General features: G+C 41.7%; 1 protein-coding gene across 1 annotated transcript in view; it reads left to right on the top strand.

Annotated features, from left to right (window-relative positions):
• The window catches only part of LOC124711583 (putative lysozyme-like protein), a 192,210-nt gene that overhangs the window by 90,040 nt on the left and 83,945 nt on the right, over window positions 1–18,225 (top strand). Inside the window, exons 9-10 of the mRNA XM_047241730.1 lie at window positions 5,791–5,887; window positions 16,166–16,179. Of these exons, the coding sequence (XP_047097686.1) occupies window positions 5,791–5,887; window positions 16,166–16,179 (111 nt within the window). The remainder of the gene's footprint in view (window positions 1–5,790; window positions 5,888–16,165; window positions 16,180–18,225) is intronic.

The raw sequence follows: 18,225 nt of genomic DNA, 5'->3' as shown, positions 1-18,225 counted from the left end.
CTGCTCATGAACTGACAGTGCTTTTATAAGTCATTTGAAGTCCATCCTAGACCACACATAACTCAAAAGCAGCAACCGATTTGCTTAATTTGCCTGGACTGGAGGAAGCGTTTAACGTTTAAATTTTTGACACTTAACTGTTGCATAGCTACAGTATTACTGTTCTTCCGATGGGTATACAATTGGTCGCTAGAATAATAGATATTCAGAACTCGTCACGTCTCACCGCTGTCATCAACGGAACCCGAGATATGAGATAAATAAAAACCGCAATTTGCGCATGCGGCTTTTCGGAACATGGTAGTGCCCTACAAGGACCGATAGATTATAGTAGTACCAACTGCGCCTGGTTCAGTGTCCTGGTGCAAACCTTTAACCTGCTTCTTGCCAGCCAGTTATACAACTGGCGAAAGGCGACCCACAGATGAAGATGGAATCCGACAAACGTTTCATTTATGACTTATTTCCGCATCATTGATAAGCAATTGCGAAAGGCAAAGGTCCCGAGTTCGAGTCTCGGTCGGGCACACAGTTTTAGTCTGCCAGGAAGTTTCAAGTTTCAAGCAATTGATAAGTTTGAAATGCTTGTGTTGTTTTTCTTCAAACCTATCCTAATACTGGATTGATGCAGTTCTCCCAGCTACTCTGTCCTGTGCAAACGTCTTTACCTCCAAATAACTACTGCCACTTACACCCATTTGAAACTGCTTACTGTATTCGTCTCTTTGCTTTCCGCTGTAGTTTTTATCTCTGATACTTCCCTCTAATGCTAAGATGACAATCCCTTGATGTCCCAGAATGTGTACCATCTACCGATTCTTTTAGTGAAACGGTGCCATATAATTCTTTTCTGCCCACTTCTGTTCAGTACTTCCTTATTAGTTACATCATCTATATAGCTAACCTTCAGCATTCTTCTGTAGAACCGTATTTCAAAAACTTCTATTCTCTTCTCGCCTGAACTATTTATCATCCTCGTTTCACTTCTATACAAAGCTACTCGCCAGAGAAATACCTTCAGGAAAGACGTCCTAACACTTAGATCTCTATTCGATGTTAATTAGGTTACCATCAATTATTTTACTGCCCAAATAGTGAAACTCATCTACTACTCCGCCTCGTTTCCTAATACAGCTCCCTCAGTATCTAATGATTTAATTCGATTACATTCCATTGCCCTTTCTATGTTCATATTACATCATCCTTTCAAGACATTCTCCATTCGCCGGCCGCGGTGGTCTAGTGGTTCTAGGCGCGCAGTCCGGAACCGCGGGACTGCTACGGTCGCAGGTTCGAATCCTGCCTCGGGCATGGATGTGTGTGATGTCCTTAGGTTAGTTGGGTTTAAGTACTTCTAAGTTCTAGGGGACTGATGACCACAGAAGTTAGGTACCATAGTGCTCAGAGACGTTTGAACCATTTGAACCATTCTCCATTCCATACAACTACTCTTTCAAGTCATTTGCTGACTTTGACAGAATAACAATTCTTTATACCTTCTCCATAACTACAAACTGTTATTACAATTTCAGTACATTATACTAACTCACAAGTTTGTTACATTTTCAGTTAACTTATTTCCTGCGTTTCCAACATATACAGTAGGTTACAATTTTAGTACATTAGATTCACATTCAATAGGCTGCAATTCCACTTTCATCCACAACACTTGTTGTGGTATTTTTCAAAACAGGAAATGGAATTCAGCAATCAGTCGCAAATGCAATCTTTATTTTTTTGCACATCTGGATTGTAGCTATTCAACAGCAATAACATCGTCAAGCATATGACAACTCATTTTACTATGCGAGTTGAATACCTTCGTAGCCAAATTCTAACTCAGTTAACTGAATTCCTTTTCGCGGTATTTTATTGCTAAATCATCTGTGAATCACGTCTCCGCTTATCATAGAGTATGAATGATAATTTCTTTTGCCGATAATGACAATTTACAAGTATTGTAATGGAAACTGTGTAACGTGGTTTGGATTATAATACGAAGTGTCGGTTTATCAACATCAGTTGTTACACGTTCTTCGTAATCATCAGTGTTTGATTTCTCAGGTAATTAGCGTTTGGCGACTTTCGCTTTTCACATTACTCGTTATGTTTTCTTCTAAGTGTATATCTTTGTCCTCTGTCCTATGAGTTATATAATAATGCCTTCTCTACAATAATAAATCTTTCATTAAACTCAATTTACGTTATAAGCAGTCGGGAACCTACTTTTTGCAGCGGTATATCTATGCGAACAGACCTCTGAAGTCACACTAAATAATTTTTAATTGTTGTTTGTCCGTTATAAGCTGAATGGAAATATATAATGTTATCATCAGGCTAACTCTAAGTGGAAAATCACCAGTACATATCAGTTTTCATAACATCATAGGTATGTGAGGTAGTCGCGTGATACATCAAGGTATCTATGTCTGTGTAACACATTATAACACTTCTTGCGTCAAATGTCCTTATCGTGTGTCAGTAATTGAAATAAATACGAAGAGTCTTAGCACTATCTAAATTAGCTATGAAATATTCCTTAAATACGACACTGAGGCTTGAATTTTGAATTAGCGTACAGTTCGGCAGTTTCGTAGCTACGTTCCCTGCTTCACATCACTCATATTTGGGATGTTCTACACAATTTTGTCAAAAGTAGTGTTACACAAAAATTTCCATGGATTATTTATAATTGTATCGATTGTAAGCTACATGCACTGTTACTATAACGTAATGAAATTGTAATGTATAGGTTATAAATGTAGAAGAGATGTAAGGGTTGACTGACCTGAATTGCGTGTTACAGAAATATTGTCAGAATGAAGATGTAACATACTGGTTATAGATGTATTGTGAAAATGTATCTATAACACACTGCCTCTATGTTTAGAAAAGGTGTACTCGTTGTTTTACGAAAAACTCACGTACTATGTTGACTTACGTACCTTAGTGTTTTCCTTGTGATAGAACGTTTCACAAATGGAGTAATAATGACAGATTTAAAAGAGGGTGGTCATGCCAAGGTAACATTCTCGAATTGCCACTGTATAAGTTTCTGATATAGATGTAGTAGGGACGTGCATCAGCAATTCCCATCTTAAAACTCAGCTGAAAATGGCTGCCTGGTTGTCAGCCGAAACATTGCAACTATATCATTACATCATTCAGCTGTAGTCCTGACATCTCGTGGAATAATCATTATGGTCGGAAGAATTCAATAATCTCATAAGCTGCCTTCGCTTACTTCCTTTCGTAATCAGTTTTCTCACGACCGTCTCCATTGTGACCATATGCTATCTTGAGCCTTGCAGCGTTTTGAGTGTAATGGCTGTTACTGAACTCAGTTGTTTATTGTGAATATAATTACACAGCAGTGGTGCCTTACGTACATTTTTCTCATTAAGTAATAATTAAAAATAATATATATGACTTCACAGCCAACCGTATGACATGAAACTTCATTCCTTAATACTAATATAGCTAATGCATACCCACTTAAACTTTGAACATAAAGGCATTTTGACTTTATATGGAAGTGAAAGGTATCACAAAAGTTTTTGCAGCGTTTGTCCATATTTGAAAAGTGAATGGATTTATACTCTCACGACAGACCTGACACTGTTAATAATGTGCCAGTTGCCAATGAATCAAGATCTGTGTAGGTCTTCCTAACTTCTTACTTCATTACATCTCATTAACGGAACACTAACTAGTGCACTTACCAGTATCAGATCCACGCTCCAAATATACTGTTCCACGTAATTTGTAGTTCAAATAAATGTCCTTAATCTGTCTATATTGCCGATATATAACTCTTCGTCAGTCTGTCAGAACATTATACTACTGATAATGAACAAACTGAACCGATCGCCAAAGTGCGAAACGATTTCTGTTATCAGTGTCTGTATTACACGTTTCATTGTTTTTAATGGTCTTCTAGTGGACTCCATTATTATAAAATACTATTATAATTTATTTTACAGGTAGCATTCATTTAGTTTATGAGTTATAAGATACATGACTATGTCGGTATATAAGTCTCGTAAACGTCACACGCTGTAGACACATGGTGAGAATTATTGAACTATATGAAAAAAAGAACTCAAATCAGTTACAAACCACAACGTGCACACACTGTATTCAGCACGTAAACGTCACTACAGGTATTTGGATTTAGGTTATGACATGTTCGGTATGGGTGCCATCGTTGGCGACGATGTGGCGCAGACGAATAGCGAAATTCTACTTGACCCGCTGAAGTGTCAGAACGTCAGTGCTGTCTGTGACCTCCTGAATGTCTATTTAGCTCAACAATAGTTTTGAAATTGTTGCTGTATACCTTGTCTTTAATATAGCATCACAAAAATGAGTTTCATGTGTTCAGATCCGGAGAATATGGCGGCCAATCGAGGCCCATTCCAGTGGCCCCTTGGGTACCCCAGAGCCAGAATGCTGTCCCTAAAATGTTCCTCCATGACATCAAACACTCTCCTGTTTCGGTGGGGTCGAGCTTCATCTTGCATGAACCACTTATTGTCGAAATGAGGGTCACTTTGGATAATGGAAATGAAATCATCTTCCAAAACCTTCACTTACTGTTCCGTATTCACCGTGCCATCAAGGAAAGTCGCGCCGATTATTCCGTTGCGCACCACACAGGCACCCGTTGAGGGTGAAGAAAGAGACTTCTAGATAGCGAAATGTTGATTCTCAGTAACCTAAACGAGCCAAGTTCGCTTATTGACGAATCAATTCTAATGAAAGAAGGCTTCGTCGTTAAACCAACCTAAACAATGCCCATCATGCTCCTGCGGCCAACCATGTAGTGTGAGCGTCCTGACGCAAACCGATCAGAACTTATGACGATTTTATTTCATATAGTTCAATAATTGTCAACCTGTATAAAGGCAGGTGCAGCCATTTCCAGGCTGTCTCGTTCTACGTAAAAAATGCTGTAGTACGTGTGCGTAGTGTGTCAGTTATCAAAAGATCCCACCTCCACCTGAATTATTTATTGGGCTGGAAACGTTTTTCTTCTACTCATAACTTCAGATGTTGGACTATGTATCGATCTGAGAAGGCAAATCTGTTCAGTGGGATGTATGTGTCTATTCCTTCTTCATTTCCTTTGTCTCACCGTCGTGGCAACCCGGTAGTCGGGTGCAATACCCAAATGAAAGATTATAATCGTTTTTGCACTGCAACTCTATTATTCATATAACTGTTTAGAAAATTTCCTTAGCCTTTCCCACCTATTGATTTGTACTTTACAAGGCGATAAACACAGAAACACTTTAGCAGATCAAATAACACTCTCCACAAAATTTGTCGTAGACTTCAGTTTCTTTTGCAGCCCTAGTACAGACGTTTTGTACCCGATTTTCGTTTCTGCAAAGGAATCGTCGAGTAACGTCTTATCCGCAGCAACAAATCAACGTACAATATTTTCATGGAAACAATCCTTTCAGTAATAACGTTATCAAGAAATCCGTTTCCACGTATGATATGTATCGAAATTATACGAATTAGACATCAATCTTCAATACAGATCTCTTCCAGTTCGTTATTAAAGTAACTATATTGTAGCCTTTCTTTTAACATGTCTGTGATTCCAACTATTCAATGCACGTTCCGTGATAAACGATCAAAAATTAAAAATGAAAGCATAATTTTATTTACATCTACGAAATATCAGTGACTGATCCAGATATTTTCACATTATTTTGCATGATATATTGTGATATGCATACTCCACAGAGTACATGCTACCAATATCTACTTATTTTCCAGAATCCGTTCAACATCTTCTCATCTGGTTCAGGATCATCTGAAAGCGGATCTGGATCATCCGGTGGTGGATCGGGATCATCTGGTGGCGGAATCTTCGGTAAGTTTTCTAGGAAACAGTATGTCTTAAAATAGGTTCAGGTACGTTCATTAGTCTCGACAGCCTGTGTTTAGTATCAATTATTAACCGTAGGAATACCAAATCATTTTCAATCACGTGTATTATCAAGTGGATTGGGGTGGTACTTTACGCCCACTCTTTAAAAAAATTAAAGGAAAATAATTTGTTAAGTGAAGATGATTTATGTTAGCAACATATTTCCTGAAGAGGATGTGTACCCATAAAATATCTTGTAGCACACTTAACATCAAACATTCAACAACGTGTACTGTATAACCAACACAAAAAATTAAAAATACCTGTTTTGTTAATTGTTGTTGGCTATTTCTCATAACATCCTTTTTAAAGAGATACTGGTTCGTATGTAGGATCTTGAGCACGAAAATGTGGAATATGTAGTTCATTGTGAAAGGTCATTGCTACTACTCAGACTTATATTTTCGGTTGTGTAACTGAAAGATTAGAAACATTGATGGAAACTTAACATAAGACTCCATGATAATTTTTTTGCAGAATTTTAAAATAAAGTGCACCGCACTATATTACAATACTTTCAAAGGGTGGCCATAAGGTACCCTCACCCCCACCCCCACCCCCACCCCCACTCTTGGCATTGCGAGTGATAATAATAATGAGGATTAAAATAAAATGAATCACACATCTGAAACGGTAGCAATATAAAGATCCTGCTGATGTACATCAGTAATTCCATGCCAGACTAGCGTAGAGGTACAAGTACAGTCTGCAAAGAGGATCATATGAAGGGAAATGCAAAGCAGTGACTGTAAACAACCGTCGAAATTTCCCAACATCCTTCTTTTCTCCATCTACATACTACTCGAGCCACTCCTACTTCGAGTGCGCACATAACCCAAAACAACGAAACTGATTATACTGAATCCTTAGTCAAATGAATTTATGTGGTTCCAGAGAGGTTTTGAACTCTCAAACATTTATGATACATAGATGCAGACTAAAGTGACGAATTAAAATTTATACCAAGGTCGGGATTCGAACCTAGGGCCACTGATCACTAGGCAGAAACGGTATCCGTTATGCCTCCCTGGCACAGTGGCTTTGCACAACTGCGCAGATTATCCTAGCACGTTTCAGCCCACTTGGTATTCTCTGTAAGACCGAACACGGTTGCTGAGTTTCTCCGTCTGCATTGGGATATCATTTCAGCAGCGAATGGAAGCTAGCATTTCGCTTGAAACCCAGGCAATGGTCCCAGAGATCTCTTCAATTACCAAATATCTGTGATGTATACGGATACTGAAGGGACGAATGAAAATTTGTATCAAGTCTGGGATTCGCCCGAGAGGGCCGGCCGGTGTAGCCAAGCGGTTAAAGGCGCTACAGTCTGGAACCGCGTGACCGCTACGGTCGCAGGTTCGAATCCTGCCTCGGGCATGGCTGTGTGTGATGTCCTTAGGTCTGTTAGGTTTAAGTAGTTCTAAGTTCTAGGAGACTGATGACCTTAGAAGTTAAGTCCCATAGTGCTCAGAGCAATTTTATCACCGAGAGGGGTGAGGCATCAATGGGAATTTGGATTGAGGAGGGAGACGTGCTAGGCCGCTGTGTTAGGGGGCCTTTGTGGTTAGCACATTTGCCTGGTGAACAGGAGACCAGGTTCGAATTCTGACCTTGGTACAAATTTCAGCCTGCAAATATATATAAATCCTCTGCTAAACATCTTCATTAATGACACAGAAGTAGAGGAACACACAACGAACAGAGTTAAATACTGGAACCAGAGATGCCATCTGGTGGTTGAAGGCCTCATACTTCCCATTTAAAGTCAAGGCGTGTACGCCACTGGTGTGCCTTCAGTATTCATGCCCTAAAAGTAATACTTTTCTTGAACAAAATTTTCACCCATGAACGGACCACAATGCGATCTGCCCTTTTCTGATGGAAATATTCGTTAGTTTGTAGGATTCTCATGGTGCATCGAGAAAATATAGTGTGATCTTGCACACACAGTTAAGAGATGATAAATAGGACCAAGAGGGTCGGGCATTCTAACACAAACTAAAAGTGTGAATGTGAGCTCCCGCACAAAGACAACGCGGACTCTGGAGATATATAGTGCGCTTTTCATGACCGACCATCTATCCACAAGAAGTGTGGATCACAAAAGCCATTCTCTACATATTCAGGATGGAAACATGTGTCACGAATTTCTAAGCAGCTCACGTCTATCCCAAATTTAATTTTATATGCATGCAGAGATATGAATATTTCATTTTTCGACGGCAGTTTATCACTATAGTGATTCGACTGAAGAGAGAACAGACGCAGTGAGTTGTGCTCGGATAAACTTCTGAGACAAAAGATAAGTGACTACATTGGAACTGACCGTGAGAAAACATAATAATTTGTAACTTCTGGATGCAAAACTATTAAAGAGAATTTGAAGTAACTTTCGGTTATTATTCAATTAGCAAACGCCAAAGTCAGTAACAAGGTTACTTATGTCCTCCAAGGGACATTGTTGGTTGGTTGGTTGGTCTTGGGAAAGGAGACCAAACAGCGAGGTCATCGGTCTCATCGGATTAGGGAAGGACGGGGAAGGACGTCGGCCGTGCCCTTTGAAAGGAACCATCCCGGCATTTGCCCGGAGCGATTTAGGGAAATCACGGAAAACCTAAATCAGGATGGCCGGACGCGGGATTGAACCGACGTCCTCCCGAATGCGAGTCCAGTGTCTAACCACTGCGCCACCTCGCTCGGTGGGGACATTGTGGCAATGCGATGGCTCACATTATCAGAAACATGAATCATTATCAAAAATAGAACACAGAGAAACAACATGTAATATCAACTCGCCGAGGTAATATAAGGAGAACATAACATGAACTACAAAGGATAACTCAATTAATCCTTGTACATGGGTCAAAGACTCGATCGGCACAACAGCTTTAACCTTGATCGCACAGAAAACACGTCTGTAGAGCTGAAAATCATGTAATAAAGTGAAACACCGAAAGCACGTTCGCGGGCAACGGTCTCACCGTGAATTCCCGAATCTTGCTGCTTGTAAATGACCACCTTGGCAGTACACAAGATAAGGGCCTCTGAACTCCACAAAATGATCCACGTTGGTTGCACTCGGTGTCCAGAGAAAGACATCTACACGACTAGAAGCATTGCCTGACCCAAATCTGAAGCGCCAAGTCACCTGGTAGTTTCTTCGAACGGGGACTAGACGTTGGATGTCACCTGAGTAAAAAGTTGTCCAGGCCATTTGTAACCTTCTACAGTTGTTAACTTCGGCTGTTGTGACTATGATGTCGAACGCGAAGGAACACCCACAGCTAAACCAAGACTAGTCCGACCTACATCTACATCAACATACATACTCCGCAATCCACAATACGGTTCGTGGAGGAGGGTGCCTCGTACCACAACTTGCACCTTTCTCCCTGTTCCACTGCCAAACAGAACGAGGGAAAAATGACTGCCTATATTCCTCTGTATGAGCCCTAATCTCTCTTATCTTGTCGTTGTGGTCTTTCCGCGAAATATAATTTGGCGGCAGTAAAATTGTACTGCAGTCAGCCTCAAATGCTGGTTCTCTAAATTTTCCCAGTAGCGATTCACGAAAAGAACGCCTCCTTTCCTCCAGAGACTCCCACCCGAGTTCCTGAAGCATTTCCGTAACACTCGCGTGATGATCAAACCTCCCAGTAACAAATCTAGCTGCCCGCCTCTGAATTGCTTCTATGTCCTCTCTCAATCCGACCTGATAGGGTTCTCAAACGCTCGAGCAGTACTCAAGAATTGGTCGTATTAGTGTTTTATAAGCGGTCTCCTTTACAGATGAATCACATCTTCCCAAAATTCTTCCAATGAACCGAAGACGACTATCCGCCTTCCCCGCAACTGCCATTACATGCTTGTCCCACTTCATATCGCTCTGCAATGTTACTCCAAAATATTTAATCGACGTGACTGTGTCAAGCGCTACACTATTAATGGAGTATTCAAACATTACGGGATTCTTTTTCCTATTCATTTGCATTAATTTACATTTATCTATATTTAGAGTTAGCTGCCATTCTTTACACCAATGACAAATCCTGTCCAAGTCATCTTGTATCCTCCTAGTCACTCAACGACGAACCTTCCCGTACACCACAGCATCATCGGCAAACAGCCGCACATTGCTATCCACCCTATCCAAAAGGTCATTTATGTGGATAGAAAACAACAGCGGACCTACCACACTTCTCTGGGGCACTCCAGATTATACCCTCACCTCCGTTGAACACTCACCATCGAGGACAACCTACTGGGTTCTATTACTTAAGAAGTCTTCGAGCCACTCACATATTTGGGAACCAATCCCATATGCTCGTACCTTAGTTAGGAGCCCGCAGAGGGGCACCGAGTCAAACGCTTTCCGGAAGTCAAGGAATATAGCATCCGTCTGATACCCTTCATCCATGGTTCGCATGATATCACGTGAAAAAAGGGCGAGTTGCGTTTCGCAGGAGCGATGCTTTCTAAAGCTGTGCTGATGCATGGACAGCAACTGGACCTCATATACTGACGTACAGGGATCGTCGAGTATGGCAGAAGTTTGTTGTAAAAAACTCCATTCATTCACCTGAAGGAATGATTCCTGAATTCTAAACTGCTACCAGCTGTCCTGGCCGGCACAATTACTATCCATCAGGGATTAAAAATAACATGGTGCGATGTTCGAGCAGCTACTTATGAGCCACACTTATCTGTACTATATGGAAAGAGAGGCGATACTGGACAGTTGATGACTCGGAACAAGTGATTTGTGTCGATGAATCACCCAATACCCTGTCACAGTGTGATGGAACGTTTTGGGTTTTGTGAATCCCTGGAGAATATTTACTGGAGAATATTTCCTGCCATCATTTGTAGTCCTAACAGTGAAGTATGGAGGAGGTCGTGGTAAGGTATGGGGCTGTTCTCCGTGATTGGGGCTTAATCCACTTACTGTGCTTAAGAAAACACTAACTGCGGAACAATACAAGCACATTTTACAGCACAGTGTGCTGGGTGGAGTAGACGAATAGTTCAATGACGCTGATTATATGAACTTGACTATACATCACGTCATAGGGCCGCATCTGTGAGGCAGTGGTTTGTAGACAGCAACGTTCCTGAAATGGATTGGTTTGCCTAGATTCGGAATTTAAACGCAGTGGCTCTTTGGGACGTGTTAAAACAAACAATTCCCTCCATAATCCAGCGCTCAACGTCAATAACTTAAGCCCTTTCAAACAAGAGCGGAAAAAGTCGAACAGAGGAAAAATCGTGCAATGCCATATTTTTGTGCAGTGGAGGAAGTTGACGAAGAACACATTAAGCATTCCCATCGTTGAGTTGTGAGCATTGGCCTGGGAGGGAGGTATGTGGCATCGCTTACAAGTACCTTCTTCATGTTTCTTTAGAAACTCTACAGCCGCAGTTTCTAGCAAAACGGTTTCTCTGCATAAAATTAAACTACATTAAATTTTCTAATAGAAGGTCCTATTTTTTTTCTCTAAAAGTAACTGCTTCCGCCTTGCAGGTGATGGAAAACTCGCGAATTATTAAAGTAGTGTTTTAATGGTAAAGAATTATTGCTTGCTATTAAATGAGCAAATAATAACTGGTGTGTAAAATGTTTATACGCAGTAGAGCTGTATAGGGGGGGTGAAATTGTGTTCTTTGTATGTAACTGGATGGAGACGGCAGGGGTCGATGGTAGAAGAGCGAGGGGGGCAGGTGCCGGATTATGGTCACGAACGTCGTTTGTTTATACGCCTCCAAACTAAAGAGCGAGCGAAAGAAGCACTACAGGGTGTTTCAAAAAGTTACACCAACAGTCTGTAATTCACCTTATATACCGTGGACGATGGAATGTGATGTAATGTGGCCTGATTTTGTACAGGGAAATATATTCGCTAGAAATCGCTGTTTTCGAGTTTTAACAGAAAAAAACTTCAAAAAGCGACATTTAAGCTTCACCCACACGCCTACGCCCCACGAGTAGGGAATTTCAGTATGTTGTTCATGACACTCCTTCCTACCACTGTATAGGAATTTGCAAGTACACGAGTTCTTCCCTTAATTTTGTTTCGTTGATCGGAGTACTTATTCGGGTTCGGCCCTTGTGGAAGAACATACTGTCATTTCTTCCCAGACAATACACACCAGCTGAGTTCAGGACATCGCAACAGCGAAGGGTGGACACATCCCGTGTTAACATTAGCTAATAGTCCTCTGGATTTTTTATCACGACGTGTGTCGAACGTGTTTAACCTAACACCCCGTTAACTGTTTTCTGTTACAAAAGAGATTTTTAGGAATAATAGCGCACTGTTAAAGACATTCGTATGTTTGGTTAAAAAACACATTTAACTATACGTTACAAACACTACTGAAGCCTTTTGATACACCATAGCCTTTCAGCACGAATCTTCCTTCAACTTGCCTACGAAAATTATTAGCATTATTTAAATGTTCGCTAATATTACTAGAGGAGAGAGGAGAAACATGCCAATTACATGCCTGAGTTAGGTTATTGTTGTGATCAATGATGACTTAATCTACCATTCAGCGTCAATGAAGGATTACAGAGAGATGAAGTTTCAGTGACCCAGAACAAGAACACTACCATAAAGAGTAATGGATGCCGAAACATTTACTTATTCAACGTTCTGATACGATCACTGATATACCTGGAGAGCCAAATAAACTGGTACACCCGCCTAATATTGTGTAGGGCCCACCGAGAGCACGCAGAAGTGCCGCAACACCACGTGGCAAGGACTCGGCTAATGTCAGAAGTAGTGCTGGAGGAAACTGACACCATGTATCTTACACGGCTGTCATTAAATCCGTAAGAATATGAAGCGGTGGGGATCTCTTCTGAACAACGTGTTGTAAGGCATCCCAGATATGCTCAATAACGTTTATGTCTGGGGAGTCTGGTGCCCAGAAGAGTGTTCCTGGCTCCACTCTGTAGCATTTCTGGACGCGTGGGGTGTCGCATTGTCCTACTGGTATTTCCCAAGTCCGTCGGAATGCACAATGGACATGAATGGATGCAAGTGATCAGGCGGTATGTTGGCGCACGTGTCACTTGTCAGAGTCGTGTCTGGACGTATAATGGGCCCCATATAACTCCAACTGCACACGCCCCACACCATTACAGAGCCTCCACTTGAACAGTCCCCTGCTGACATGCAGGGTCTATGGATTCATGAGGTTATCTCCAGACACGTACACATCGATACAATTTGAAACGAGACTCGTCCAACGTGGCAACATGATTCCAGTAATCAACAGCCCAATGTCGGTGTTGAGGGGAACAGGCGAGGAGCAAACCTTGTGTGTCGTGCAGTCATCAAGGGTATACGAGTGGGCCTTCGGCTCGGAAAGTCCATATTGATGATGTTTCATTGAATGGTTCACATGCTGACACTTGTTCATGGCCCAGCATTGTGATTTGCAGTGAATTGCGGAAGGGTTGCACTTCTGTCACGTCGAACGATTCTGTTATGTCATCGTTGCTCTCTTTCTTGCAGGATCTCTTTCCGGCCGCAGCGATATCGGAGATTTGACGTTTTACGGAATTCCTGATATTCGCGGTCGTACTGTAAAATCCTCACTTCATCGCTACCTCGGAGATGCTGTGTCTCATCGCTCGTGCGCCGTCTATACACCACGTTCAAATTCGCTTAAATCTTGATAATATGCCATTGCAGTAGCAGTAACCGATCCAGCAGTTACGCCAGACGCGTGTTGTCTGGCTCCGTATGCTGCCTGTTTACATACCTCTGTATTTGAATACGCACGCTTATACCAGTTTATTTGGCGCTACAGTGTATTTATGAATGAGTATTAGCATCAACTATAACTCTGCTCAGTTGATGCACAATTATATCTATAAATATTTTTAATAATAGCTTAAAATCGATGTAGGGCTTAATGGGGATTTGCATTGTACTACTGAACTCATGGTTAAGCTCAAGTTTTAATTCACCAACGTAGGTTCACATGAATTCCATTGGCAAATAAGGAGTTAATATGCATACACAAGGGACGACTGAAAATTTGTACCAAGGCTGGGAAGAAAACACGGATAGGAGCTCATTAGGCAAATGCGCTAACCACTGCGCCACCCTGTCACGGTTGCTTGACACACCTGCACGGACCACCCGGTCGCGCCACTCTCCTTAATCCAAATTCCCATCAACGTCTCAGTCCACTTGGTATCCTTCCTAAACTCGGCCAGAAATGCAATGGCTATGTAAATGTACTGCAATAGCATTTCAGGATCGAACGAAAGGGAGGATCCTGCCTGAAACCCAGGTATTAGTTCTTTAATCAAACGAAATTATATGTTTCCAGAAATTATATGTTTCCAGAGATATTTTAAAGTCTCAGACAACTCTACCTATTCAGCAGGAGACCAGAACAAATTTTCATGCGTCGTTTCCGCCTACATACACTACTGGCCATTAAAATTGCTACACCACGATGATGTCGTGCTACAGACGCGAAATTTAACCGACAGGAAGAAGATGCTGTGATATGCAAACGATTAGCTTTTCAGAGCATTCACACAAGGCTGGCGCCGATGGCGACACCTACAACGTGCTGCCATGAGGAAAGTTTCCAACCGATTTCTCATACACAAACAGCAGTTGACCGGCGTTGCTTGGTGAAGCGTTGCTGTGATGCCTCGTGTAAGGAGGAGAAATGCGTACCCTCAGGTTTCAAACTTTGATAAAGGTCGGATTGTAGCCTATCGAGATTGCGGTTTGTCGTATTGCGACACTACTGCTCGCGTTGGTCAAGATCCAATGACTGTTAGCAGAATATGGAATCGGTGGGTTCAGGAGGGTAATACGGAACGCCGTGCTGGATCCCAACGGCCTCGTGAAGATGACATGCATCTTATCTGCATGGCTGTAACGGATCGTGCATCCACGTCTCGATCCCTGAGTCAACAGATGGGGACGTTTACAAGACAACAACCATCTGCACGAACAGTTCGACGACGTTTGCAGCCTGCGGTTACCCTTGACGCTGCATCACAGACAGGAACGCCAGCGATGGTGTACTCAACGGCGAACCTGGGTGCACGAATGGCAAAACGTCAGTTTTTCGGATGAATCAAGGCTCTGTTTACAGCATCATGATGGTCGCATCCGTGTTTGGCGACATCGCGGTGAACGCACATTGGAAGCGTGTATTCGTCATCGCCACACTGGCGTATCACTCGGCATGATGGTATGGGGTGTCATTGGTCACATGTATCGGTCACCTCCTGTTCGCACTGACTGCAATTTGAACAGTGGACGTTACATTTCAGATGCGTTACGGCCCGTGGCTCTACCCTTCATTCGATGTCTGCAAAACCCTACATTTCAGCAGGATAATGCACGACCGTATGTTGCAGGTCCTGTACGGGCCTTTCTGCATACAGAAAATGTTCGACTGCTGCCCTGGCCAGCGCATTCTCCAGATCTCTCACCAGTTGAAAACGTCTGATCAATGGTGGTCGAGCAACTGGCTCGTCACAATACGCCAGTCACTACTCTTGATGAACTGTGGTATCGTGTTGAAGCTGCATGGGCAGCTGTATCTGTACACGCCATCCAAGCTCTGTTTGACTCAATGCTCAGGCGTATCAGGGCCGTCATTACGGCCAGAGTTGGTTGTCGTGGGTACTGATTTCTCAGTATCTATGCACCCAAATTGCGTGAAATGTAATCACATGTCAGTTCTAGTATATATTTGTCCAATGAATATCCGTTTATCATCTGCATTTCTTCTTGGTGTAGCAATTTTAATGGCTAGTAGTGTATATGTGTCATACACGTTCGGGACTTGTTAACGTTTCTGGGACCATTCCGTTTCATTTGAAAAACCATGGGATTGATGTCTTGAGATGTGATAGTGTGCAAATAAAGTTACGGAAAGGAATAACTAGCGGTCAGGTTAGTAATAGTGTCACAGTCTCCAGCACACTGTCTTTACAATAATATGCAATCACATGCGTCTCATTATGATCAAATGGCTAGTCAAAGAAATTAAACAAATGTTTCCTACTATCTTTGATCGTGCGGTGTAGTACTGCGGTGTCACGCTCGACTTGGTTTCAGGAGTGATTTTGCATGTAATCGAAGAGACGCGAAGCAGGATTACATAACATAATTGCTAGTTTTAGGAGGCATGAGCAGCTGCTAATGTGATGTTTAAAATTCTATGTTTCAGGCCTTCCAGCAGAGGTAAGCCATCCAACACCATGACTGGACCCACCATTTCCTGAATGATGTCACTAAGAGCTTGGCATACGGTATAAATTGTTATTGAACTGTAATTCTCACTTATTGAGTGAAATTTTCGTATAGGTAGGTGATGCATTGTCTTACGATTTGCGAGGGAGTGAATACTTTTTAATCTTATGCTGTTACATGTGTCTGAAATCCAGTTTTAACTTTCTGTTGAAGACAAGTTTACGCGTAGACGTAAGTACCCGTATAGTAACAATACATATTACCCATTTCCTTCATTTCATTTCTTAGTGGAATTAATCGAACATTTACACCTCGACTTCCTGACCATAGATACGCTGAAATTAAATATGAAAGTCAAAGAAATAGTAACTGACAACTTTTTCCATGGTTTATCTCATAAAACAGTTGGTAATGTGATTGAATTACCAGTAGAAGTTTCTTTTCTAGTGTTGTATAAATATTGATGCAGTAGTTGTCTAACCATTCTTAGAGCTCTCTTCTTTTATAAAACATTCCTTGGCCCTACATGTTATTTATATATCAGAATAACTGGTTTAAGTTTAGTGCATATCAAATAGACCTTCTTTTCATGAAAAGTGGTATGTAAAGGAGTGTGGTATACGTTTCAGAAACTGCTAATATTAGAGAAATGGTATCAGTACTCGTTAATTAAATGGTCTGAGTGCAACTCGCAGTTATTTAGTGCTTCTTAACATGGCAGCATATCTTTCCATTATGAGTGGCGTCAGTTTCTGACTGTATCGCTCAGTCCATCGGAAAAGAAATATTGTTCATGAGTAGTTCTACGTAGAGAACTAACTACCTCTTTCACATTCGCGATATGAATAGCTCATGGCATTACACTCAAGTGTTAAAGGATCACCTATCAGCAGTGACATATCACATGTTTGCATGATGCAATATTGGTTAAGGTTATGTTCTTCTTGTGAAACCTTCCTTATGATTGAACTGTAGTTTTCCTTAGCGTGATATCTGAATATTGCTACAATTCATACACACTAGTACATTAGTATGCGAACAAGAAGATAACTGTGTGTAACTTTCTGTTCATACGTTGGAGAGATTTTTGAGACCTACGAGGAAATACAATTTCTTGACGATGCTGCAATGGCCACCTCGTCCCCTCCCCCATGAACTATTGCCGTCGGTGGTAAGTCTTGCGTGCCTCAGCGATGCAGATAGCCGTACCGTTACTGCAACCACAACAGAAGGGTATCTTTTCAGAGGCCAGACAAATGCGTGTTTCCTGGAGAGGGCACAAACCTTTTCAGCAGTTGCAGGAGCAACAGTGTGGATGACTGGCCAATCTAGCCTTGTAACATCAACCAAAACGGCCTTGTTGTGCTGGTACCGCGAGTGGCTGAAGAGTTCAGCGTAGTTTTTCCACAGGGTATGCACCTCGACTGTATGGTTAACTTATGATGGCGTCCTTTTGGAAAAATACGCTGGAGGTAAAATAGTCCCCCATTCGGATCTGACTAGTTTTATAGGGGCCGCCACGAATTTCTCTCTTACGCCAACTTAGTCATCTCAGAACTTGCACCCTACATCCTCAATTATTTGCAGAATGTATTCCAATATCTGTCTTTCCCTACGGTTATTACCCTCTAGTTTTGTCAAGTGTCATGGAGATTATTCTTTGATGCCTAAACACATGTCCCATCCTTCTATCCCTTCTTCTTGTCACTATTTTCCACGTGTTGCTTTCTTCACCGTTTCTGCTGAGAACCTCCTCGTTACTTATGTTATCGGACCTCCTGATGTTCAACGTCATTCTCTAGAACAATATTTTGTTGGATTCTCTTCTGTTCCGGTTTTCCCAGTGTCCTTGTTCGACTACCGTACAATGCTGTGCTCCAAATGCACGTTCTCAGAAATTTCTTTCCTAAGCTAAAGCCTATATTTGAAACGAGAGGACTTATCTTGGCCAATAATGCACTGTTTGCCTCTGCTAGTCTGCATCTTGTGTTCTCCCTCCTTCGTCCGTCAAATGTTCTATTCCTTGTCAAGTAGGGG

This window comes from Schistocerca piceifrons, chromosome 8 (genome assembly GCF_021461385.2).
Source record: "Schistocerca piceifrons isolate TAMUIC-IGC-003096 chromosome 8, iqSchPice1.1, whole genome shotgun sequence".
Lineage (NCBI taxonomy): Eukaryota > Metazoa > Arthropoda > Insecta > Orthoptera > Acrididae > Schistocerca > Schistocerca piceifrons.
This window is presented reverse-complemented; position numbering and strand designations above follow the sequence as displayed.